Source organism: Camelina sativa, chromosome 6, assembly GCF_000633955.1.
Source record: "Camelina sativa cultivar DH55 chromosome 6, Cs, whole genome shotgun sequence".
Classification (NCBI taxonomy): domain Eukaryota; kingdom Viridiplantae; phylum Streptophyta; class Magnoliopsida; order Brassicales; family Brassicaceae; genus Camelina; species Camelina sativa.
The window spans coordinates 13,997,283-14,022,810 of record NC_025690.1 but is presented as its reverse complement, the minus strand read 5'-3'; the positions used below and the strand labels follow the sequence as shown (position 1 = coordinate 14,022,810).

Here is a 25,528-nt window from a genome sequence, read left to right as displayed (position 1 = left end):
TCATCCATATTTTGAGGATCACAAGTCGACACGGCCATAGAAATATGAGGAGTCCAGTGGAGTAAAATATTCATCATGTTCGTTTTTTGTTGTTCAAAAATAAAAATAATTATTGTATTGCAATCTTATTGTCGACATGAAAAATAAATGCGACGGCGTTATTTGATGATTCACATCACGTCTTTTTTGCACCAACTAGTTTCTTGATATGTTTTCTCTTAGATAAAGGTTGTTCTTGTTCTTGATTTATGTTAAGTGAGCAAATGATAAAGAAAATTTATTTACCAATAAATATAATCACATTCAATTTACGTGAGATCGTAGAAAGATAAAGATTTTTGGAATTTAAAAGATAATTAGGAAAAAGCAAATTGTTGTATCATATATATAACGATCTCGGTGCAATCTCTCTTTCTGTTGTTATCCGATTATAATTTATAATTCTTAATTAAACTGTAAGCATAAAACTCTCTAATCAACAGAGTTGGATCTTCTTGTTGGATTTTATAGGAATATTCGGGAAGAAGAAGTAATTTTGAATGTTTCTTTTCGTTATTACTTGAGTGACTTGTAAAAAAAGTTTTAGCTGATAAATTTCCCTAATAAACCTTATACTTATGGCAAATTAAATCACCTTACAATCTTTTATTAGTTTTATTTTTATTCATATTGATCGTTGAGAAAACATCATTTTGAAATATTTTTATTAATTATTAAAACACGAGATAATGGTTGCAAGAATTCAGTTTTTAAAGATTATAACTGCTACAACATATTCGTAGTATGTACAAATTCTATCTTCATCGTCACTTTATATATTTTTTTTTTTACTTTTAAATAAAAGAATAAAAGTCTATATAAACGAATCCATACATTCTCACTCATTTTTCTTATACGCTCCAAAAAAAATCTGTGTTCCATCGCCTTAACCATGAAGAGCGTCATGATCATCGTAGCTCTGCTATGCCTCGTCTCTCTCCCAAACCTTACCGTCGGAAAGAAACCATGGCCTATGCCGTCCGATCTAGCCAACCACAATGGTAACTTCGGTGAATCTAAGGTTGGTTGGGCTTGTTCCTCCTCCTCAGACCCCAACGCTCCACCTTCACCTCCAGGCTCGTTCCCTAACATCCCTAAAATCCCTGGAATGCCAAACATCCCGTTTCCAAACATCCCTGGTATCCCGGGACTACCTAACATCCCAGGACTTCCGAGTCCACCTTCTGAGTCTCTTCTCGTGACTCAATCAGGTGAGTTAGAGAAGTGTTTGTCCAAAGATGGATCGAAAACGAACGAGAAATGTTTCTCGCAAATATTTTCGAGTTGGGCGGAGAACGATTTCGCATTGGACAAAGATTGTTGTGAGATCGTTGTGAATATGAACAAGAGGTGTCACAACCATCTTCAGATGATGTTTAAGAGTCATTTCTTTGCTCCTCTCCTTCAATATTCTTGTCACATCAAGCACGCCAAGAACTAAGCACGTCTTCCGGTATGGTTTTTTTCTTATATTTTAAAGTTCTGTTAGGGTTTTTGTTTTTGTTTTTGTTTTGTCCATTTCTCATGGACATCTCTTGATTTGTTCGTCGTTTAATTAATAAAATATTTTTTTGTTAGAACTTAAGTCTCTTTTCCGTTACAAACATATACTCAATTTTATTTGCATGCTCGTATATCCGCCTGATATTACGGGAATAAAATTTGTTTGCATTTTCTGATTCCAATTCTTAAAATATTTTTGCAAATTTGAGATTATTTGGCCTATATAGGCTAACGAATATTATAACAGGGCAGTGTGTGTGGGCTTTTACAGGATTATCCATGAAGTTTGTAAACCTGCGGCTTTACCAATTGAGATGAGCCTGACACTTTAGTTACATACATGAAATCTTTACTAGTATTATTGGAATAATTGGAGAAGTATGTATACAATACAGAAACATATTTTAAAATATATTTCTAATTTCAACCATAGCAGCTACTCACCTACTCCTTTTGGGACCTCTTGTATTAATGTTTGGCATTGACTTCATCCCCCACACCTCTAGAACACGTTAAATAAATTTGGTTTTTTGGTGACGGTGCGATAGGAATCCGAAGAAAAAACACTTTCGCTCTCTCTTTTTTTGTTAACTAAAAAAGAGTTCTAAAAAACGAGAATATGATGAGAATGACCAGACATTATCTTATCTTATTTCATTAGGCATGTGTTCATACATATACAAAAGTTATTTTAACTTTTGTAAATAAATGATTGATCTATATCATCTATGATTAAGTGTAGACTTACTATTTTATTGAATAACTTTGATAAAATCGACTTGACTAAAAGACTCGATCATAAAATGCATATATGTTATATCAAATAAAATATATATACTCGTATTCATATATGTTTCAAACTAAAGTGATCGAAGAGGGTTATAAAAAGAAAATGGAGGAAAGATTTGTGAAGATTGGACCAATCATGGATGATATGGGTTACTCAGTTCCCAATATCTGGTCCCAAAATACATATTGGATAAACTTAATATTTGTATTTGTTAGTGTTTTTTTTTCTTCCATTTATTAATTCATATATATTTATTCCAAGTTTATCTCTCCCATATTTGCAAGAATCTTCTTTTGTTGTTGCAAGAACCTATACAATCTTATCATTCACACTATTCACATTCTCACATTCACAATACCATATAATACATTATCTGATATCAATCATAGGATGATCTTTGATTAATGTTAATCTAGACAAACAAAGAAAAAGAGTAATGTTGATTAAGTGTACTAAATGCAATAGTAGATGTAATCCATTTACTTCCAAAAGTATAAGAGTAATATCATCGGCAGTATCACGTGTGTTAACATCGAGAACTAAATTAAATATACGGATATGCATGAATGTATCTAGAAACTTCGATGAAAATAATACAGATGTATGTATTTGTTTGATATGCTGATGAGCTGTAGACAGAAGAGGAAAGGGGTCAAGCAAAATGACCAACTTGCAAGACAAAAATAAAAGCCAAATCTATATACAGAATCAAAAGGGAAAATATCTCATAATAATATTCCCCATAAAAGGAGAGCATATGGGTCAACCTATTTATTAAAATTGTTATCGTCTCCATGAATTTTCTTCATTTCTAATATTAGAAATACTGGATCCTTTAAAATGTTTAAAAAGTCCTTGAAATATTTTTGTATATATCGGTATTATTATATCATTGCCATCAGATAAACCACATTTCAACATTACATTAGATGTTTTAACCATAGTTCTTTGACTTCTTTCATACATTTTCCTTAATGATAATCACAAAATTTGTGTATACTTTTCTATAATAATGGGACGAAATATATTATTCCACTATTTTTTAATAATAAACCGTTTCGAACGACCGAATATAAAAAAAGTGCAAATGAAAAATTCGTATATGGTGACATTCGAGCTCTTAGATTGACCAATAGATAGAATCCTCAACAACTTAATTCGCAAAAGCCCACCTTATATAAGTCTTTTCGAAACATCTTTAGAGTCTAACAAGTAAGAACAAATCCTTCCTCCAAGAAGAAGAAATCTGGAGAAAAGTAAATAAGAGAGACTTTGCACCAGTGGTAGTAGAAGCAAGCATACTTTCAATTCCAATTCCTCAAGAACCTCTTGTATGTTTTATAGATGGATCTTAGCATACAAAGGTGGATAGGAGTGGGCATGGCTGGGTTGCGTCTATCGCTGATAGAATCCTACATATGGGGCTAAAAGGATCGCGCAGAAGCTTATCCCCATTGCATGCAGAGTTAGATACCCTTATTTGGGCTATGGAGTGCTTATTAGCGTTGGACTTGGATAAAGCTCTTTTTGTTACGGATTGTTCAGACTTCCTAAGGATGACGTCTAATATCGAGGATTGGCCGACCTTTTCATCAGAATTGAAGGATTTTATTCATTTCAGAGATATATTTGCTAATTTTAGTATTAGATATATTCCCCGAGAGGATAATATCCGTGCCGATAAACTTGCGAAATGTGCAAGAACACGAAGTTTTTATTTTTCTCATTTAAGCTCGTCGGTACCTAATTGACTCTTTCTCGAAGAGAGTCATCTCCGATAACTTAATATATGGGGTTCGATNAAAAAAAAAAAAAAAAAAAAAAACAAATCCTTCCACATGACATGTCTCTTTGTCTAAGAACCACACTATCCATTGGACACCATCTTTTTCACCTAGAACACATATATATATCTATATATGGAATATTAAATTGATAAAGGTGTACATATATAATTATATACTAATTGCTACATCATTGCATTATTATATTTATTATTGCTGTTATTAAAGTAGATGAAACTTTTATGATATATAAATGACAAAGAAAGGTGTATATATTATAGCTACCAAAATTTATCTAGTCCACAAGAAAATTTCTCCGTCTCTTAATAAATAGAGAAACAAAGAGAGCTTAGAGACTGGCCTAGGTTAAGGGGGGTAGCTTACGTCGACAACTTTATAACTAATATTTCCTTATTTTTCTCATACTTATCATAATTTTATCCACAATCCAAAGAGAAGTAGTAGATATAAAGCTAAGAGACGAAGGTGGAGAAAGGAAAGATCATAAAAGATCAATGATGAGAAACGTAGGGAGTTCAAGCTCCGGCGGCAAAGGCATAGCGGCGGTGGTAGGCGTCGGTCCAAAGCTTGGCCGCTCCATCGCTCGGAAGTTTGCTCACGAAGGCTACACCGTTGCCATTCTCGCCCGTGATCTCGGTTTGATTCCTTTCTCTCTTTCTCTCTCTCTCTTTTGAGTTTTGGTTTTTGCTTTTTTTTTTTTATCCGTATCTCTGCCTATTCATACACGTCTGTATACCCACCGTCACACCCACATAAACAAGCATATTTCCATGTATACTTATGCTTCTTTTTTTTTATGTGCCCACGGAAATTTTCTTCTCCATATATGTACCAAAGCAGATAAAGAAATTGCGGCAATTTTCTTTGCAAAATGAGATAATTTAGTGCTATTTGTTCTCGTTGGATTTAACGAGTATATTAATGCGGCTAACATGTTCACACATCACACATATTCAATATCAGTTTTATTTTTGGATTTTGGGTTTCTACATCAGTACATCATCACCACTCGATTAGTAAGACACTAGTGTAATTTTTTCAGTGTAAATAGTACAAATATTCAGCTTTTATTATAAATAGTTCAATAAAAACTTATTTAATTTGGTTGAAATATTTTTTGTTTTGTTCTACACAAAAAGTAAAAGAAACAATGACATTTTTTCATTATGTTCGGTGCTGGAAATTAAATATTTATTTTCCATTCGATTCTAATTAATAATAAATAGATTTTAATTTTCTTCATCCGTCTAATTATTTATATTTTTCTCTTCGCTCCTCTTCTTATACGAAATAGTTACTAGTCTCGCCCATCAGCATAGATTGATCACAAAACGGTGCACTTAACGTCACTAGTAATCTTTTTTTTTTTTGGTAATGAACACTTTAGCTTGGTCACTCTCTTGATATGGTCGGGTCAATTGTGCAGGTAGGTTATCTCGAGTAGCAGAAGAGATAGCGAGAGAAGAGAAAGCGCAAGTGTTTGCTATAAGAATTGATTGTGCGGATCCAAGAAGCGTAAGAGAAGCCTTCGAAGGAGTGTTGTCGTTAGGGTTCGTGGAGGTTTTGGTGTACAATGCTTATCATTCTTCTTCTTCCTACACAAGTCACCATCCAACTTCTTTCACCCACATTCCTTTTCAATCTTTCCAAACTTCTATCTCCGTCTCAGTCTTCGCTGCATTCCTTTGCGCACAACAGGTGATCATTTCTTGAAATCGCATGCACTTTTATATAGGAACAATGTGTTTTATTATAAACTCACGTATCTCTCTGAATTTTATCGTTATTTTGTTATTGAAGACTTGCTCTTGTTAATCATGGCCTAAAAACCCTAGAACAACTTTCATATTACTGTGATTGTCACTATTTCCTAGAGTTTTAAGTTTTTTTTTTGGTTAGAATAAATAAGATTATTTTTATAGTATCATTGGATAAATTATTTTATCAGGAAACTGAAGGATAAAAGTAATATATAGTACTATTGGGTTATTTCGACTTTTTATTTTCTTTTTCTAGTTTTGAAAGTTGTTCATTTGATTTTATGATATGGTACCAAAAGGTTATTCCCGGGATGATGGAGAAAGGGAAAGGAACTATACTCTTCACCGGTTGCTCGGCGTCTTTGAATGGCGTTGCTGGTTTCTCCGAACTATGTAATATCCTCAATATTTTTAGAATCTCATTCTTTTAGTATCTGCAAAAAAAAAAAAAGTATGGTCACTAAAAAAAAATATTTGGAATCGGAACAGGCTGTGGGAAATTTGCGTTGAGGGCACTGTCTCAATGCTTAGCAAAAGAATATCAAGCTTTTGGGATACATGTGGCTCATGTTATCATCGACGGTGTGGTTGGACCTCCACGGTACGCAAATTATGCAATCATAATATTCCATTTTAAATTATAAGAAATGAATCTAGACCACAAAATATCTGTCCGAAAAAGGCTCTTTTAACTTTATATAGCTTCCACAAACGGCAAGATTCTGATCTAAACTGACAAGATTCTTACCTCAATTAAAGAATAAAAAAGAATTATTTTTAGAATCGTAAATACGTAATTTTATCCTAAAATCGCAAATACATTTTGTGACTCCATTTCTTATTTGTTTAGTTTTTTTTTCTAGCAAATGGAAACCAATATATATATGATTCCTTAGCCTCGACTATATCTTTCTCTTCTTCATATTAATGGATAATGGTCAAAGATGAAAAAGGGATGAACTTTAATCGAGTCCCCCACACCCACAAGTCCACAACGGTCCACACTAGTACTGACACATTTAAGCGTCTGAATTAGTATTTCATAGATAAATCTCATGAAAATGTAAAATTTCAGAGAAATAATAAACATCCCTCCTCGAGGAATGGTCGCGAACCAATCATTCAACGTAGGAGGCGAAGATGGAGAAGGAGAAGGAGAAAGCTCGGGAGTGATGGGAATGGATCCTAATGTATTGGCTCAAACATATTGGCACCTCCATGTCCAAGACCGAAGAGCTTGGACCCATGAACTTGATATCCGACCATCAAACACAAGATACTAGCTAGTACTTTCAAATTATGATTTGATTCTTCGGGTTTTTTCTGATTTTATTCAATGTTCTTTGAGCCGTATATGTATTTATATTCTTGTGTTTGGAATGTAATTAAGTATTTTAAAGGATTTGTTAATGATTGGTGTGAATGATCTATCAATCTCTTTATCTCTCTAAATAGTTTGATTTTGGTTTCTAGTTTGCGTGACTTTTGAGATGATGATTTGGTTTTGTCGGCTAAGGCGCTTGAACTTTTATTTTATTTTATGTGGCGTTAAATTTGAAAAGGTACAAGTGACTTCGTCGTGTTCGAATTGGAGACACAAGAAGAACCGACAAGTCATGTGAATGGACATAAGATCCGATCACAAAATAAAAAGGGACCCCCTTTAAAAAGGTAAAATTAGAAACAATCGTCCTTTAAGTGTTGTCACGTCAAGGAACTACTCTATGTTTCGGGGTCCATTTTTTCTTTCACTCAAGAGAGTGAAACTTTCATGATGTCAAGTCGTCAAGAGAATCTCATTAAGGAGTCTTGTAGCTTTCTTACATGTTTTGAATGAAAAAAAAAGAAGAAGAGAGTACTGATTAGTCTTGATGATCAAGAACACATTGAGAGTTCTTTGACTGCACATATGAACTAACATTGTGTTCTTAGCATGAAGAAGCCAAACTAGACCAGGAACAGTGACTTTTATAGAAGTTACATGCCACCACAAAAACATACATACCGGTATTCATACACATTTTGGTTATATGAAAGATAAATTTTCAAACTTGTGAGTAATCAAAAAAAGAGTTTACAAAATCCTCTTTGGGGAAAGACATTATAAAAATCTCTAAACTCTAAGCTGATGTAAGTAAAACAGAACAAAAATCTCCCTTTGTAAAACAAAATTTAAACATCTTTGGCATTAACATAAGAGGGCATGCATAGAAAACAGTAGATACCTTTGCAATAGATGACCTTAGCTCCTATCTTTTTACCCTGAGAAACCGATAGGATCACAAAGAAGAAAGAAATCACACAACTGCAGAAGTTTCTACCATGTACATAAGACTGAAACAACAACAACAGAACATGTCAACACAAAACTGCTATGCTTGGGCAAATCGTAGTCGGTTTGATTACCTTAAGAAAGCTCTCTCATGCTAAGAAGTGTTTATGAGTCTCAATCTTGTTTCCCTAAAAACCAAATCCCAACAGAGACATTTTAGTGACACAAGCTTATTATATATATGTAGCAACAACATTCCCAATTTCTTACACAAATTTAGAATAATTCCAATTCCAATTTCTTACACAAATTTACTAATCAATCAAAGATTCATAAACCCCTAAGTTGAAGCAAGTGTGAACGAATCAAGAATTATATATATAAAAAAAAACCAAAAATTGATAATAACCATTGAATAGGCGAGTGATTTTATCAACAAGAGAGTCTTCTTCCTCTTCCTCATCTTCTTCTTCTTCATCATCGTCGTCATCAGAATCCGAATTAGAATTGGAATCAGTGGAATCATCTTCGCTCAGTTCGCTATCATCTCCACTGAATCAAGCAAATCCAGAACCAATCAAGAAAAAAAACTAACGAATCAAATCTGAGAAATTAGATCACAGCGAAAATAAGCAAAATACCTCAAACTCCGATCATCTTCTTCTTCTTCTTCATCGTCGTCTTCTTCGGTGCTACTCCCGCCATCGATATCATCATCATCTTCTTCGTCTTCTTCCTCATCTAAGCTATAGTCATTATCAATGATCTCCTTCTCATCCGTCATTGAACTTTCAAAAAAAGCAAACGGGCTTTTGATTTTTTTTTTGTTTTCCTTCTTTCAAAGTGACGGACCATTAAACATTGTCGGAGCCCCGACCCGAAACTCTAATTATTATTCCATTTGTTTCTCAATATTTTTGAGATTTCTTTTTGTTTTGTTTTATATTTTATCTGATGTTTTTGCAAGTTTTTTAATGTAAATATAAATGAATTTGACAACTTGTAAGCATTTATATTCTACAGAATCTTTTATGATTGGTTAAATTTGTTTTAAATTAAAATATAAATAATATTATTGTTTTGGAAAGAAAATAAATTATCTAAATTTGTGTGTGTTTTTTTAATCATAAATATCAGAGAAAATTATTATTATTATTTTTAATCCAACAAAATTAAAAAAAAGTGTATAGACTCTACGAGATCTTTACAAATGTCAAGCTTATACAAAATTTATAATTTTCATCAATATGACTGGTGAAACTTATGTTAATTTAATATTAATTTGTATCAGTTAATAGAAACTCAGATTTTTTTTTCTTTGATCAATTAACTCAAACTTTATTGGCCTTTTAACCAATATGTAATTTCTAATTACCCGGTAATTGTATACATGCATTAATTTTTTGTTGTAAGTTGTTACATTTTATGTTTAAAGTTTCTATTTACTATAATAAATACATCAATACAAATTCATGTACTTTTCTTTTAAGGTACTTTTTTTTTTTTTTTACACCCATCAAAATACTTAAGAATGTCATGATTAAATTCCACAAGTAAATAATTTAAATATTGATTGTATAAGTATTCTGAGTTCTTACCATACAGTAATTGTAGAATATTCAGAGTTCTTTCATAAATATCAATTAGTATCTACATATCAATATTCATATATATTAATCTCACAAATTAATCAAAATATTGTCAATCTCACATCAAATCTATTGAAAATTTTACAATTTACACACATACTACAATCAATATAATATATACAAATTCAAATTTGAAATCTAACGATTAAAGAAATGTTGCATATGATTTTTATAAATTTAAATAAAATTCAAGGTTTATAGTATATCTATTATTGTAATTTGTTTCTTTTGATCGTTTTGATAAATTTTTAACATATAAAAATTTAGTTTTAGATAATAATTCATAAAGCCTAATAGATTTCTAGTTTACAATTAACATATCTTAGTCACAATATTTCTGCTAATTATAATTGAATGTATTTTTAAATAACTAAATATATTTCAATATATATATCAGTTAGAAAATAGTGTATGTTTACTGCATTAGTTTCACATACACATTGCGTGAGATTTTTTTAGTTACAAATATTATAATAATGAGGGAAAATTACAAACAACAAAGCATCAATACAAACTATTTCTTGTAACTAGATTACAAAATAAAATGTATAAAATTTGTTTCCAGTCCATCCATATATATAAGCTATAGCATTAAACTCTATATCATAGGCTATGAGAGTAAATATGTTTGATGGATTTCAGTTTTGCAGTAAAATTAGTTTTGTTTATAGCATTTTTCTTTTTGCATTAGTTTAGTCTCTCGAAGGAAAATCTCTGATCTTAAGATGGATTTTAATTTTGTTAATATTTTGTCACTTGCTTCAAAATTTCAATGGAGAAAAATGGTTCGGTTGGTCATATTTATGTCCTTGCTATGCTAATTTCCAATTCTACATGTCAATAGATTTGGTGTTATCACTTAGGTTGTTAGATAAACTAGTTTACCTTTTACCCTTGAGTATGATGCTCTCATGGAGAGTTTCATTTTTTTTTTGTTTTTTTAAAGTCCCACAGCATTTTACGAGAGTCAAAACACCAAGAAAACTATAATTCTACTGTGGCTATTAGATCATCTCATTAGTAAACCCACTTAGCTCTCACGGACAGAACAACAATCTTTTTTTTTTTTTTTTAAGTCAATCTAAGCCCCTTACCAAAATCAAAACACTAAATTATAACCTCTGATCCTACTGCTTTTGTTAGATAATTCTTCATCTAATTCCTATCCTTTGTGCATTTTTCAGGTGTTGTTACTAGCCTTGGCGTGTTGTTGGTGGTTGGATTGACCTTCTAGCTATACATCCTGTTTAAGAGACAGAGGAAGATCAAACAAAAACAGCGGTTCTTCAAACATAATGGTGGCCTCCTCCTCCATGGACTTAAACAATGCTACTGAAGGTTTTAGCACCAATATGGTGCTTGGACAAGGCAGCCAGGGAACCGTTTACAAGGGCATGCTTCTAGACAGTAGAATCGTGGCGGTTAAGAAGTTCAAAACCGTTGATGAAAACAATCTAGAACAATTCATGAACAAGCTTGTGATTCTCTCCCAGATTAATCATTGACGTCAAGGTACTTGAATGTTGCCTGGAAACCCAAGTTCCTATGCTCGTCTAATAGATCTCCCCAACCTTCATCACAACACATCTGATACATCTTGGGAACCGCATCTTTGCATTGCAACCAACATTGCTGGAGCGTTATCGTACCTGCATTCAGAGGCTTCCATCAAGATTTATCATAGGAACATAAGAGATGTAATTGCATACGCGTGTTAAATTTTGGTCGTACGTTGTTACATTGTATGTTTAAAATTTACATATACTTTAATAAATATATCAATACAAATTCATATACTCTTTTTTGTCAACCGAATTTATAATCTTATATATATTAATCATTTCTCATCATAATTTTCAATGATAGAATAAATAGTAAATAGTTTATATATTGATTGTAGTATTCAGAGTTATTTCATAAATATCTATTAGTATCAATGTATCAATATTTATATATGTTAATCTCACAAATTAATCAAAATATTGTCAATCTCACAACGCTGAATCTATTGCAATTTTTACAATTTACATACATACTACAATCAATATAATATATACAAATTCAAGTTTGAAATCTTACAGTAAAAGAGATTGTGCATATTTTTAAAAAAATAATTTTTAATAAAATTCAAGATTTATAGTATATCCATATTATAATTTGTTTCTTTGATTGTTTTGATAATTTTTAATATAGAAAAATTTAGGTTTAGATAATAATTCATAAATCCTAATAGATTTTTAGTTTACAATTAATATGTCTTAGTCACAATTTTTATGCTAAATCTTAATGAATGTATTTTTAGATAACTCAATATATTTCAATATATATTAGTTATAAATTATTGTATGCTTACTACATTCATTTCTCCCACACATCGCGTGAGATTTTTTTAGTTACATATCTTAATAATAAAGTAAGGTTTTAACAAAATCCAAGATTTGAAAACTGATATGTGTCATTCTATCAATTTTAATATATAAAGTTTATTAATTTCATCAATTTATTAATTGAAGACTCATTAAAGATCTATTTTGAATACATTGAAAACAATTATACAGTATTAAATATGAATTTGTTTTCATATTTCTTAATATTTATTCATATTAATAAAGTATTATATAACATATGAAATGTTTGAAAGAAAAATGGAAAACATGAATTAACAAAATACTAAAGTGACGATACAAAAGAGATAGTATGACATTTGAGAGTCTATTTTATTTGTTTTAAAAAACACATGAAAATTTAGAACATGTGTTAAAGTTTTATATGAAGAAATGTTTTTCATGAATTAACAAAATACTAACGTGACAATAAAAAGAGATAGTATGACATTTGAGAGTCTATTTTATTTGTTATAAAAAACACATACATATGTTTTGCTTTATATTTCACATATGTTTATTTAGATTTTGCTTATATTTTACATATGTTTTGCATTTTTTTGTTTATTTTTTTTAATAAGCAATATATGTAAGATGTTATGTAAATGCAAAATCTTATCAGTAAAATTAGTTGAAAAATAATTGATTATATGTAATAAAATTTTAGTTTATGATGTTAGAAAACCGCCTAAAATTTTACACCGGTTATATAAAACTTTAAGTAAAATAAAAAAATTGTAAAATGATATATATATATATATATATATACACGCATGTTTCCACCATAATCACAAACCAATAAAAATATATATAAATAACTCAATTCATTATCCACGCATCGCATGAGAATCGATCTAGTATTTATAATAATGATGGAAAAAGTACCAACTACAAAGCATCTATGCAAACTATTTCTTATAACTCGATTACAAAATATTATTTGTACAAAATTTGTTTCTAGTCCATCCATATATATAAGTTATAGCAATCGATTGCAATATTGTGAGAATGAAAGGCTCGAAAATGATTATGATTAGGTGAATCTATGAGTTGTTGAGTCTATCTAGTATTTTAAAGACAAAACTGGATTGGTGTTATGTTTGACAACTATTGTCCAGTTCAAAATAGTCGTGACTAGAATAGGTTTAAGTTGGTTGCACAAATTACTGGTTGATGTTGGTGATGGTTGTGATGAGAAACTATTGGAAACTATTTGGTTGGTCATTTAAATTGGTTGATTGGAATAGGTTCAAGCTGGTTGCACAAAGTCTAGACCAACTCTATTGGTTTGCTTTATTTTTTGCTTTAAAAATAGAGTTTTCTAAAAATAGAGCAAGGGTTTACTCCAATAGTTGGTTCTATTTCTTATTTTTAAAAAGTAATTCAATAATATTTTATTAAATGGTTTATTTCAACTTCTACTATAGTCCCCTAATTTTAAAAATTACAAATTCTACCCACATAGTTTGTTTTGAATAAATATCTAATAAAATTACAATATTTTTTAAAAAAGAAAATTTCATTACAAAGCATAAATAAAGATATGATTAATAGATATTTCTTTAACACCATCATTAGTATACTTTTCCCACAAATGATCAACTAATTTTTTATGTTATAATATATACTCATTATAAAAATTTGTTTAGGTATAAGATGATAAGATATTAAAATTGGAGGAGGACTTTGTAAATAAAAAAGTTATGCTTCAAAAATAGAGAAATGAATAGTATTGCTCCAAATTTGAAGCAACACTATTCGTTTCTCTATTTTTGAAGCAAGAAATAGAGCATCATTGGAGATTGTTTTACACCAAATATAGAGTTTGGAGCAAGATTTGAATCACTATTGGAGTTGCTCTTAAGGTTAATTGAGCGCAGACTTTTAGCTCAGTTTGGGTTATTCATCTTCTGTATCTGCATAATTGTCATGTCCCGTTATTTTCCTTTACAGATTGTGATGAGAAGCCAAAAAAGAACCGAAGTCTTTCAGTTAAATAATCCATTTCAAACACTTGGTTCATTTGAAGGACTTTGAAGTCTTCTCATGGTTTGCATTGTACCAAAAAGTTATTTAAATTAGAGTTAGACAGTAAAAGAAATTATTAAGAGAAGATCACAGCTTTACAATCTGTTTTGGTACGAAGAACCAGTTTACTTGGTCGGTTTTTTTATATCATTTTCTCTCTTGCCATCTCTGTCACGCCTTCGGTCGCCGCCCACCGTGTTAATCCTTCATAATATTCCCCCTCCAAGATCCCTTGTAGCATGGTCACGGTCATGTCTGTTGTCTTGTCTCTGCTTCCTCCGTCCCAATCTTTGAGATGTTTATTCTCTCTTGGTCTGTCATGAGAGACCTTTCTCGTTCCCTTTCTTTTGTCCTTATCCCGAGTTTTTTCACTGCAGACAAGGCCACAGCATTATCAGCACCAAAATTGGTCCCAACAAGGCTAACGAGGTTAGTGAGAATTGAAAATGATATCCCAAGTCCACCACCAAGCCTGAGTATGATACTGCTGACTCCAACTACCAACAATGTATAAAGTCTATAAAACCACTAACCTTGGTTGCTAGAAAAGAAAGAGGTACTAAGTACCAGATCACATTCATAGTAGCTCAAGTCCAACATACCACAAATATTTAGAGATGTAGAAAATACGAAAAGAGAAACGGGTTTTCTAATACTCCCAAGTCCCAACTCCAACTACCAACAATGTAAAGTGTAAAACACCAGTAATATTCAGCATTACCTACACGTTTAATTGGTCGATAAGATTCAAACTCCCTTTTAGTCCTAAGCTCAGTTGATTCGTAGTTCTACACAGTGGCGGAGGCAGAGTATAATCACGTGGGTCAATTGACCCTGGTGAAATTCTAAATTTAGATAAAATTTTAAGGAAAAAATCAAATTGACCCTGGTATAATAGCACAATTGACCATGGTAAAATTTTTAAATCACATAATTGACCCTAATAATTTTTTTTGACCTAATGTGATGATTTCCTAGCTTCGCCACTGGTTCTACAGGCTAAACTTCACGCAGAACAAAACTCACCGGTCATAAGAAAAGTTACTCAACACAAAAATAAGCAAAACTTACAAGTCTTGAAACGAATAATGTCTTTGTATGGATCTCCAGAAGCAATCGGATCATCATTTATTCAAGTCATCTGCATATAAGATTTCAAAATTAACTTGGATTTCCCAAACAGCAAGAGGGCATGAAAGAAACATACATAAAACATAAATGGTGGATTACATTTCTGTAAGTCCTCAGCAGCCTTTTCAACACCTTTTTTTTCCAAAAGAGGGTTTACGAATCCTCTCCCTTTTAGGTGCCTAGTCGAAACAGAATTAGGTGCATCTGGCTTGGGTGGACATTTCATAAGATTATCATTGTGATTATCATTTGGGTTTATTGCTCAGCTGATCCAAGTGAACCTGACGAGTTTTAGGGAAGACATTAACAACTCAAATCTGTGAGAACAAGATCAGATTGCAGATACAAAAGTGTGTTTCGTATCAAACAAACATGCAACACTATAACGCAGGCTATGAAAACTTCTTTTAAAAGTCATATTACTGAAAACGTATTTAAAAAGTGAACCAAATTACCTTCATAGTAGCTAAAGTCACAGATACTGAATCTATAGAGAAGGGTTTCTAATACTACCAAGTACCAACAATGTAAGGTAACCTTGGTTGCTATAAAATAAAGGCTTGTACTCACTGCCCTACTTGGTATTTCTGTTTCCTTTGCAGGATGAATCATTTTCTTTGGCTTGGGACCATAAATTGAGAAAATTACATTACTGATTGTGATATTATACGAGAATGACTTGATGCATCTATAATAAACTCAATTTAAAACTAATTACTGAGTGTTACAATGCAATCGAATATAGAAACGAAACAAGTATCAAGCGACTTGGGTATTCAAGTTGACGAAGTAGAACAACCAATGTCGAATCTGGTTCTCGCAAAGGGATCATTAGCATTAACTAAAACTCTAGAAAGAGCTGAACGGGCAAGTTAAACAAGTGTAATCACGAAACAGCAAAGTTGAGATAAAGAGACGAAACAGCTTAAGCTTGAAGAACATATGTCTTTGGTTCTTCTCTCGCAGCTCAGCTAGGGTTCTACTTCTGTCCAATTACCACCAACACTCTTCTACCATCAATCTCAAAACTTTTAGGGATGAGATGAGAACCGATATTGCTAGACCTAATAGACAACTCGAGAGAGAGAGAGAGAGAGAGAGAGAGAGAGAGAGAGAGAGAGAGAGAGAGAGAGAGAGAGAGAGAGAGAGAGAGAGAGAGAGAGAGAGAGAGAGAGAGAGAGAGAGAGAGAGAGAGAGAGAGAGAGAGAGAGAGAGAGAGAGAGAGAGAGAGAGAGAGAGAGAGAGAGAGAGAGAGAGAGAGAGAGAGAGAGAGAGAGAGAGAGAGAGAGAGAGAGAGAGAGAGAGAGAGAGAGAGAGAGAGAGAGAGAGAGAGAGAGAGAGAGAGAGAGAGAGAGAGAGAGAGAGAGAGAGAGAGAGAGAGAGAGAGAGAGAGAGAGAGAGAGAGAGAGAGAGAGAGAGAGAGAGAGAGAGAGAGAGAGAGAGAGAGAGAGAGAGAGAGAGAGAGAGAGAGAGAGAGAGAGAGAGAGAGAGAAATTGAATCCAAAACCGGGTCAACTAAACATAAATTGAATCCCAAATCGGATTTTTCTGGTTATTAAGTAATCCGGTCCGAGATCCAAAATTATCTGGAAACCGGAATCTATGTGCCGATACTATCAAATCATGTTCTTGCGATGATTACTAGTCGATGAAAGCTACAACACTTTTTTTTTTTTTTTTTTCTTATTAAAATTTTTTCTATTTTATTTTATTTGATCTACAATGTATTTGTTCTCGTTTATGGCCGTAAACAAATTTGTTTGTTTATAAATTAAAACTTTCTTCTATTGATGTCAAAAACTAATGTCGTCCGTTGCTTTGTAAATTTCTTTCTCTTGTTTTAGCCTTAAATGTTGCCTTAGGTGTGTAATCACATCTATCGACTGTCGCTGAGGCAAATTTTGTATGTGTACTACTTACTAGCTTACTTGTATACATTTTTCAAAACGCAATCAGGCACATGCATGTATCAAAAAACAATCACATAACATTTTCATTAATAAAACATAGCTTTTGGTTTTGGCAAACATTAATAGGGACCTCGACCAGGTTTATTCCCGGGAGAGTCGTAGCTACATATGATCCAGACGTACTCATCATTCTGACACCTCACCGAGCCGCAACCAACCCGGACCGACTCACGCCACATGATCTGATGAAGAAAGTTCTTGCACACACCTTGACATGTACTACTAACACACTTATCTTTTTTTGCTACACTCTTTTCTTTATATTTTCTTCTCAGCTTTCATAAAAACCATATATTACAACAACTATGCAAATGGGTATATGTGAAGATCCTCTAACTTCTTCAAGTTTTTCCCAGTTAACAATTATGCAAATGGGTCAAGTTTTCCACAAATTCTTCGAACTCACTTAGCATTTCTCTTGTTTTTTCCCCCTTCTACGTATTATTCTTCGTAAATTGTACAAAACTTCGAATCTTTCACAAAAACTCTGCGGACTCAATTTGTAAAAAAAAACAATTACTTTGTTGGTTAATAATCCATTTTACAAAAAAAAAACCAATAAGAAACGAAAAAAGTCTGTCATGCATAACTAGATAATTGATTATATAATAAAGCTGGTTGATTAGTCTAAAGCATAAACAAATGGTAGATAGTTACATTCTTGGCTGCGTATACTATATCACCGTGGAATCTTCCTTCTCTTGACTTCTTGTGATGACTATACACTATATATTGTAATGGCTGTTTGAATATATATATATATATATATATATCTAGAGTGACACAATATTTTGTGTTTTTAATTTTGTGATTTATAAATGCCAAATGACTCGATAAAAAGCTGAAATTTTTATTATATATATGATTGATTTGTGGCTATAGTAATTCAAAAAAAGTTCCTATTAGAGATGCAACTATACTACACCGAACAAAATATGATATCAGTTGACTTCTTTTCATTTTTCTATCCTTTCTCATGTACTAGTAGTACAGTTTTACTTTTGTTTGTTTGACAAAAAAAAAGTTTGACTTATGTTTGACTTATTTTTAGCTTATATTTTATTTATGTTTTACTTTGTAAATTTTAATGCATATAATTATAAGTGAACACACAAATTGTTGGCAAAATAAGCTTATAGGAATGAATTTTAATTATTGATGAGGATTTTAGTATTTGTTTATTTTAATTTTATAAGTTTAAAATATTTTAAATTAGTTTGACATGAAAAACAATTAGTACTTATGACATGCTGTTGAGTAGACACTCCCGAAAGAATATAACATGTCATTGGCATAAGCATTGAGGGCATTAATGATAATACATCAGTCGGAGGGTGCAAAATGACATTTTTGAATATAGGTATAACTTAGGTCCTTCACCAAATTTTGATATTCAGTGGTTTTTTTCAATGAAATACACTTCGACGGTTCAACTTAGATGGTTAGTACACACCGCCAATGTATCCTCTTTTTTGGGTGTCCTAAGAAAAACCGTTGCAAGTGTCAAAATCTCAAAGATTCTGAAATTGGATATCCAGCATGTTCTTGCTCTAGTTGTTACACCAGCAACCATATATTATGGGTGGATGCAAAGGTGACCATAACATTTCCTTTATAGACTAGTGTCAAATGCTTCATGCTGATGGAAGACACAAATTTTGTGCTGGAGGCACTTGTGTGAACACTCCAAGAGACTTTTATTGCATATACAAGAAGAACAAGTCATTGCCTATAATTATAGGTAAACACAAAAACCTTTAGTCATGAATTCATATGATATTATACACTATGACGGATAGATCTAGATAAGTTAAAAGAAGTTGAACATATCAAACACACAAATATATGGTAACATATATATATGTTTTAAGATAGATGACGCTCTAGGAGAAAGTGAAGAATGTCAGAAACATCATCAATCTTCCTAAGTTAAACATCATCATCATTCTCTACAAACCTAACACACACACGTATCATATTGTAATATTTTTCTTTTTACCGCTTTGATAATTTTTTCATATATAAAAATTTAGTTTTAGATAATAATTCATAAAGCATATTAGATTTCTAGTTTACAATTAACATATCTTAGTCATAATATTTATACTAATTATAATTATATATTTTTAAATAATCAAATATATTTTAATATATATTATTTATAAAATATTGTATGCTTACTATATTCATTTCACCTAAGTGAATTTTAGTTACAAATATTATAATAATGAGGGAAAAAATACAAACAACAAAGCATCGATACAAACTATTTCTTGTAACTCGATTACAAAATAAGATGTACAAAAATTGTTTCCAGTCCATCTATATATATAAGCTATAGCATTAAACTCTATATCAGAGGCAATAAGAGTAAATATGTTTGATGGATTTTAGTTTTGCATTAGCTTTGCATTAATATTGCATTAAAATTAGTTTTGTCTATAACATTTGTTTTTTGCATTAGTTTAGTCTCTCTAGGGAAAATATCTGGTCTTAAGATGGATTTTAGTTTTGTTAATCTCTTTTCACTTGCTTCAAACTTTCAGTGAAGAAAAAATTATGCGGTTGGTCATGTTTATGTCCTTATTATGCTTATTTCCAATTCTACATTTTTTTTTGTGGACAAACTTCCAATTCTACATTTGTTGAAGAATTATGTCTATAAGGTGTTGGGTTGATAGAGCTCATCACATGAGAGAAGACAATTACTCACCAAAACATGTGTTTAACTAGGAATTTTACTCTTACTATTAAAGATAGCAGATTGGTTGAGGTGATTGATACCAAGATGAAAGGTAATCACAACCTTGAACAAGTCGGTTAGGAGGTGTGTGAGAAAGAAAGGCGCCAAAAAATATACCATAAAATTATTGTGTCAATTATTGTAATTAGATTACTACAAAATATTATTATATATGTACAGAGAATCATGTCCCCATTATTAGGACTCTTTGAAGTCTTCTCATGGTTTTCATTGCTATTTTTTACATAAAAAGTTGTTTAAATTAGAGTTAGGCAGCAAAATAAATTATTAAGAGAAGATCAGAATTCACAACTTAACAATCTGTTTAGGTACAAAGAACCAATTTACTTGGTCTGTTTTTCTATCATTTTCTCTCTTGCCATCTCATATTTGCTTAGACTTTAGACTAATCAAACAGCCTTATTATACAATCATCTAGTTATGCATCACAAATTTTTTTAATTTCTTGTCGTTGTTTTTTTAGAATGTATTAATTAACCAACAAAGTAGTTGCTTTTTTACGAATTGAGCCCGAAACTTATTGTGAGAAATTCAACTAGAAATTTTTTCCAAATCAACTTTGGTTATGAGAAATTTGAAATCTCTATGTTTATTCTAATCGCGAAAAAATAAACATGATTTTACGATTTTAAAACGTAATTAATGGTTAATTGTAAAGAAAACTAATACGTAGAAAAAAAAACCTAGAGATTGCTAACTGAGTTCGAAGAATTTACGTGGAAGATTTGACCCATTTGCTCAATTGTTAACTGGGAAAAATTCTTAACTCGAAGAAGTTAGAGGATCTTTTGGACAAAAACTTCTATTGTTTAAGTTTTAAGACAATAAAAGTAGTGGTTTACAAATTTTTCTCTTTCATTGTAATGATTTTTCGGAACAATAATTTTGGAAAATAAGAGGGGGTATTGAACTTCTTTTTTCTAGGATTTGGTTAGATTTTAATATTTTAGAATTTGAGAGATTTGAGTAAGGATTTTAGGAGATTTGATGATTTGTTAGAGATTCTAAATTAAAGAAAAAGAAAATGAAATGAGAATATGTGAGATTTTGTAATATTTGTCATAGTGATTTTAGAATATTTAAAAACACAATAGAGGAGATGTTGTTGTGAAGAGGATTGTTGCCCTCTTTTCATATACGTAGATTGTGGCCTGAGAAGCAACTCTTTTGAGGGTTAAGGACACATTAGCAGAAGTCGAAGATAGATGAGGACAAACCTTTCGACAAAGATGAAAGATGATTGGCCTAGCCTGTGAAGAACAAGCTTCCAACTCTGTTCACTGAACTCACAAAACATAAGAAGATGATGTCGGGTTTCTCTGTGAAGATTGCAGGTGCAGCAGAGCGTATTGGTGGTGATACCCAAAAGTGAAGCCTTGATCTTGTTGGGAGTCTATCCAAGTGAAAGATCCAGAAAGTGAAAGCCAATTTGGGAATTTTCCTTTATACCACTCAACATTTGCCCAAGATTGGGTAGAGATAGTTGGTCAGGTCTTAAATGATTCCAAGTGTGAGATGTTGTAAAGATGGTTCTAGAGAAATTGCCAGACTTCCAACTGTATATGCACCATGTCCTTTTTGACTTGATGGTGGGTCGATGGCCAGAAGATTTGATGATTAACATAATTGATATCTCATCATCATTTGCAGCCTGCAAAAAAAAAAAAACACAAAACACTTTAGAGTAACCGAGAAACGATGAATGACCTTTTGATAAACAAGAATTGAATATCATTATGACGGCCTTCATCTATTGTGGCAGTGACGTTCACAAATCGGGAAAACGCAATGGCTATGATGAAAAACAGAGTCATGTACGTAGGCGGAAGATGCAATTGGTTTGACATATTTTTGTGGAAATCCTTCAAAATCCCACCTTAAAGGGTGTGATTCTATGAGTCACATTTTTCAACTAAAATTTTTTTCAAAGTCTTTTAAAATCATTCAAAGTAGCTCTTTTTTTAAAAGTTGTAATAATTTGAATAACACTAGATTTTAAGTGAGTTTTACAAATTATGGATTGAATAACAAGAGATTGTAAATCATTCTAAATGATTTTATATAAATATCAAATTGAATAGCATAAGATTTTAAAATAGTTTTATAAATCAACAATTGAATAACAAGTGATTTTAGGAATACTTTAAAATCTTCTAAAATATGAATTTAATACCCCCTCTAAGATTGGTATCAAAAGACCAAAATCTAGAAGAATGTCAGAAACATCATCAATCCTCGTAAGTTACCAAGTTTGGAAAAATATATCATCATTTTCTCTAAAAACTGTTACCTAACACATACACTTCTTCTTTTTTGCTACACTCTTTTTTTTTCAATATTTTCTTCTCAGCTTTCATAACAAAAGTCAAAAGCTACATAGTATTATATAACTCTCTAAGAAAAGCTCCTAGGAGAAAATGATCTCAGACAAATTTCATACATATCATTCGAAGTTTCAAAACCAATCTAATGAGCTTTGATCGTGCGGCTAGACACACCATGTAGCAATTTCACAAATCCGAGAAAGCTAAGCTTTCCATCTGTATGCCTAAGCCAATCGTGAAGCACTGCATGAACCGGTACAGAAGGACCAAGACCAAGTTCCTGAAATAAAGTTTTAACCAGTGAGTTCATTTGAGCATTTTGCAAAGACTTGAAACAGAGTTTTGTATAAAAAAAGAGACAGACCGAAGCGAGTTCATCGATCATGATGGGTCGGTTTCCTTCCTTTTCAAAAAGCTCATAAGCACAACGAGCGTGTTGTTCCCATCTATCAAGAGCTTCTAGCTGGTGAACACTCAATGCAGCTGCACAAAATTCCTCAAAGTCCATTCTTCTATATTGAAGAGCACTCAGCTACAAAGATGACCCAGTAAGATTTATCAATTACCAAAGTCAAATTGTGTGGTTTCAAACATTGATATGCACGAATTAAAGGCTCTTACTTGTGCTAAGAATTCTGGAATACGTGAATCCTTCATTGCATCTGTTGCCATTTTCATCAGAGCCTAACAAAGAGAATTTGAGTCAGTGTCATGATAATATTAATAACCAAAGCATACCAAGAAGATAAACTGAAACAGGACAGAAGATAGAAAACTTACGGATTTGATGTTTTCTAGACTTATGGTTCCGTTCTTACTAGGTTCTAACAAAGCAAACTGCTCCCTCAGATAAAACAGTTCATCTACCGTAAGTGTTTTCGATAAGGCCTGCAAGAAAATGGCTAACGTTAAGCAAAAAACAGAAGCGACCAATGAAGCAGAAATACTGAAAAAACTGATCCACCCTACCCTTAATGCAGCTTTACGGAGAGATGATGATCGTAAATAAGCTCTCATAAGTTTAAAAACCAGAATATCCAATGGAACCTTTGCGTCATTTGAGTCTTTTATCCATGGATGACCTGAAAGAAAAGAAATTATTTTGCTTACAATCTTCTTTTCACATTGAAACAATTTTGTATGCATTCTACACTTACTTAAGGCTTGAGCAGCTGTTAATCTTCTACGCGGGTCTTTGTTTAGCAACCGCTTTACAAAATCTCTTGCCTCTGAAGATAACAAAGGCCAAGGAGGGTCGTCAAAACTCGGATCTGCTTTTAGAACAGCTCGAAAGATCCCTGATTCAGTTCTAGCCCAAAACGGTCGGCTTCCACACAAAAGAATATACACAATCACACCAACACTCCAAATATCAGCTTCTGTACTGTACGATCTATGTAGAACTTCAGGTGCTACATAGTATGCACTGCCAACAATGTCATTGAGCCTCTCATCTGCAAAATGCAATTGTCAAAGTATATAAACAAATTTAAGTCTCTAGATTCTGGAATCAAAATACACAGACGGCATATAATCTAAAGGGCTTTACCTGGTCTCACGTAATCCGATAAACCGAAATCTATTGCCTTCAATTGAGAGGTGTCTTCTTTTGAGGTAAAAAGAAAATTCTGATCCAAACGGTTTTAAGTAAACTTCATTTAGATGGCGATGAACATCAAATATATAAGTAGAAAGAAAGAGCTATTATTACCTCAGGTTTGAGATCTCTGTGTACAACACCTTGGAGATGACAAAAGGCAACCACATTTAATATTTGTATCATAACAGTCTTTGCATCCTCCTCTGTGTACTTCCCACCTCTGCACATAAAACACCACCAAGTTCAATAAAAACAATCCCAAAACTAGTAAGAACGAACAATCGTAATTCTAAACTGGCTAAAATCTCTTTACCTTGAAAGTATTCTATCCAAAAGCTCTCCTCCTTCACATAGCCTAAAACAAGAAACACAGAAAACACTTGTTAAGCCTTGCCAAATGCAAATTCCCAAGCTGATTTCAGAATAAAGTCAGAGCAAAAGTGAGCTTACTCCATCACTATATAGACATTATCATGATCCTCATATGCATCATAGAAATGAGGAAGATTGTTATGACCAGACAAAGCCCTCAATATCTTCACTTCCCTCCTCACATCTTCAATTGCAATAGCCGTCGTCATCTACACAACACAACATCACCAAAACTGAAATTGAAAAGCTTTGTACAAGTATCATCTCTAATCTAAACAGATCTCGTCACAACAATCCATGTAAACACAGAAGAAAGTCAAAATCCACTACTAACCTTAGCTTTGGGAATAACCTTAACAGCGACTTGTTGACCTTTATTATCACCCTTCTTAAACTTAGCAGCACAAGTATAACCAAAATGACCACGACCTACTTCATCACCAAGCTCATACTTACTCGCAAAACTCTTCGAAAAACCAAAGCTTTTATCCAATCCAACACCACCTCCTTCGGCTTCACTCCCTTCAGGGATCGCCGACGAATTAGGCTTCACAGAGCCATGACGTCTCGCTAAAACAGCTCTGATGTGTTTAGCCGGAGAAGGTGGAGGAAACGGCCGTTTGAAAAACCTCTTCGGCGTAGAGTTACCACTACTAGCGTTAGTCGCCGGAGATCTACCCGGAGTCTTCTTGGAGAAGAAAGAGTGAGCTGGACTCGGACTGTAAAAGGGGAAAAACGGAGACTTTTTGCCTTCATTGTTCGGTACTACACTCTGATCTTCAACAGGGTTGCCTCCATTAACGGAAGAGCTCGAAGGCTTGACGGATTCAGACGCCGGAAGTGGACTATTCCTCGCCGGAGTTTGATCGGAGTTAGGTGAATTCGGCTTCGAAGTACAGAGACCCATTACGAATCTCTCTCTCCTCACATCACACGAAAATATCAAAAAACCTCAATTGTAGTATCTCATCATCGAAATCAAAAACAAGTAAAAAAAAATTCAAACTTTTGAATCTTAGCAAAAACAAAAAAGATGAAATTTTTATTTTTGGGGAGAAGTAAAGAATTTTTTTAAAAAATTGTAATTTTTGCTTCGTCTTCTTTCTTTGGAATTGACTCCTTTGTCTATGGCGAATT

At 32.5% G+C, this 25,528-nt stretch overlaps 4 protein-coding genes across 5 annotated transcripts; 2 read left to right on the top strand and 2 right to left on the bottom strand.

Moving 5' to 3' along the window:
- On the top strand, positions 908 to 1,583 carry LOC104791277. Its single transcript, XM_019246543.1, has one exon. The coding sequence runs from the start codon at positions 932 to 934 to the stop codon at positions 1,478 to 1,480; it is 549 nt and encodes a 182-aa protein (XP_019102088.1). The 5' UTR covers positions 908 to 931; the 3' UTR covers positions 1,481 to 1,583.
- LOC104791276 (3-oxoacyl-[acyl-carrier-protein] reductase FabG-like) lies at positions 4,388 to 7,307 on the top strand. The gene is made up of 5 exons (XM_010517126.2): positions 4,388 to 4,773; positions 5,564 to 5,835; positions 6,197 to 6,290; positions 6,387 to 6,498; positions 6,973 to 7,307. The coding sequence occupies exons 1-5, from the start codon at positions 4,632 to 4,634 to the stop codon at positions 7,178 to 7,180; spliced, it is 828 nt and encodes a 275-aa protein (XP_010515428.1). The 5' UTR covers positions 4,388 to 4,631; the 3' UTR covers positions 7,181 to 7,307.
- Positions 7,848 to 9,032, bottom strand: LOC104791275 (glutamic acid-rich protein-like). Of its 2 annotated transcripts, none has more exons than XM_010517124.2 (4): positions 8,811 to 9,032; positions 8,579 to 8,721; positions 8,304 to 8,357; positions 7,848 to 8,231 (listed from the first exon to the last, which is right to left on the bottom strand). In XM_010517124.2, the coding sequence occupies exons 1-3, from the start codon at positions 8,951 to 8,953 to the stop codon at positions 8,344 to 8,346; spliced, it is 300 nt and encodes a 99-aa protein (XP_010515426.1). In that variant the 5' UTR covers positions 8,954 to 9,032; the 3' UTR covers positions 7,848 to 8,231; positions 8,304 to 8,343. The 2 variants fall into 2 exon arrangements, with proteins under 2 accessions (XP_010515426.1, XP_010515425.1); XM_010517123.2 differs by having other exon boundaries at positions 7,848 to 8,159; positions 8,811 to 9,031.
- Positions 22,562 to 25,298, bottom strand: LOC104791274 (CDPK-related kinase 5). Its single transcript, XM_010517122.2, has 11 exons — positions 24,726 to 25,298; positions 24,470 to 24,600; positions 24,333 to 24,374; positions 24,131 to 24,239; positions 23,969 to 24,047; positions 23,577 to 23,873; positions 23,389 to 23,501; positions 23,200 to 23,307; positions 23,041 to 23,103; positions 22,784 to 22,951; positions 22,562 to 22,699 (listed from the first exon to the last, which is right to left on the bottom strand). Exons 1-11 carry the CDS (start codon positions 25,296 to 25,298, stop codon positions 22,562 to 22,564), a joined length of 1,821 nt encoding a protein of 606 aa, XP_010515424.1.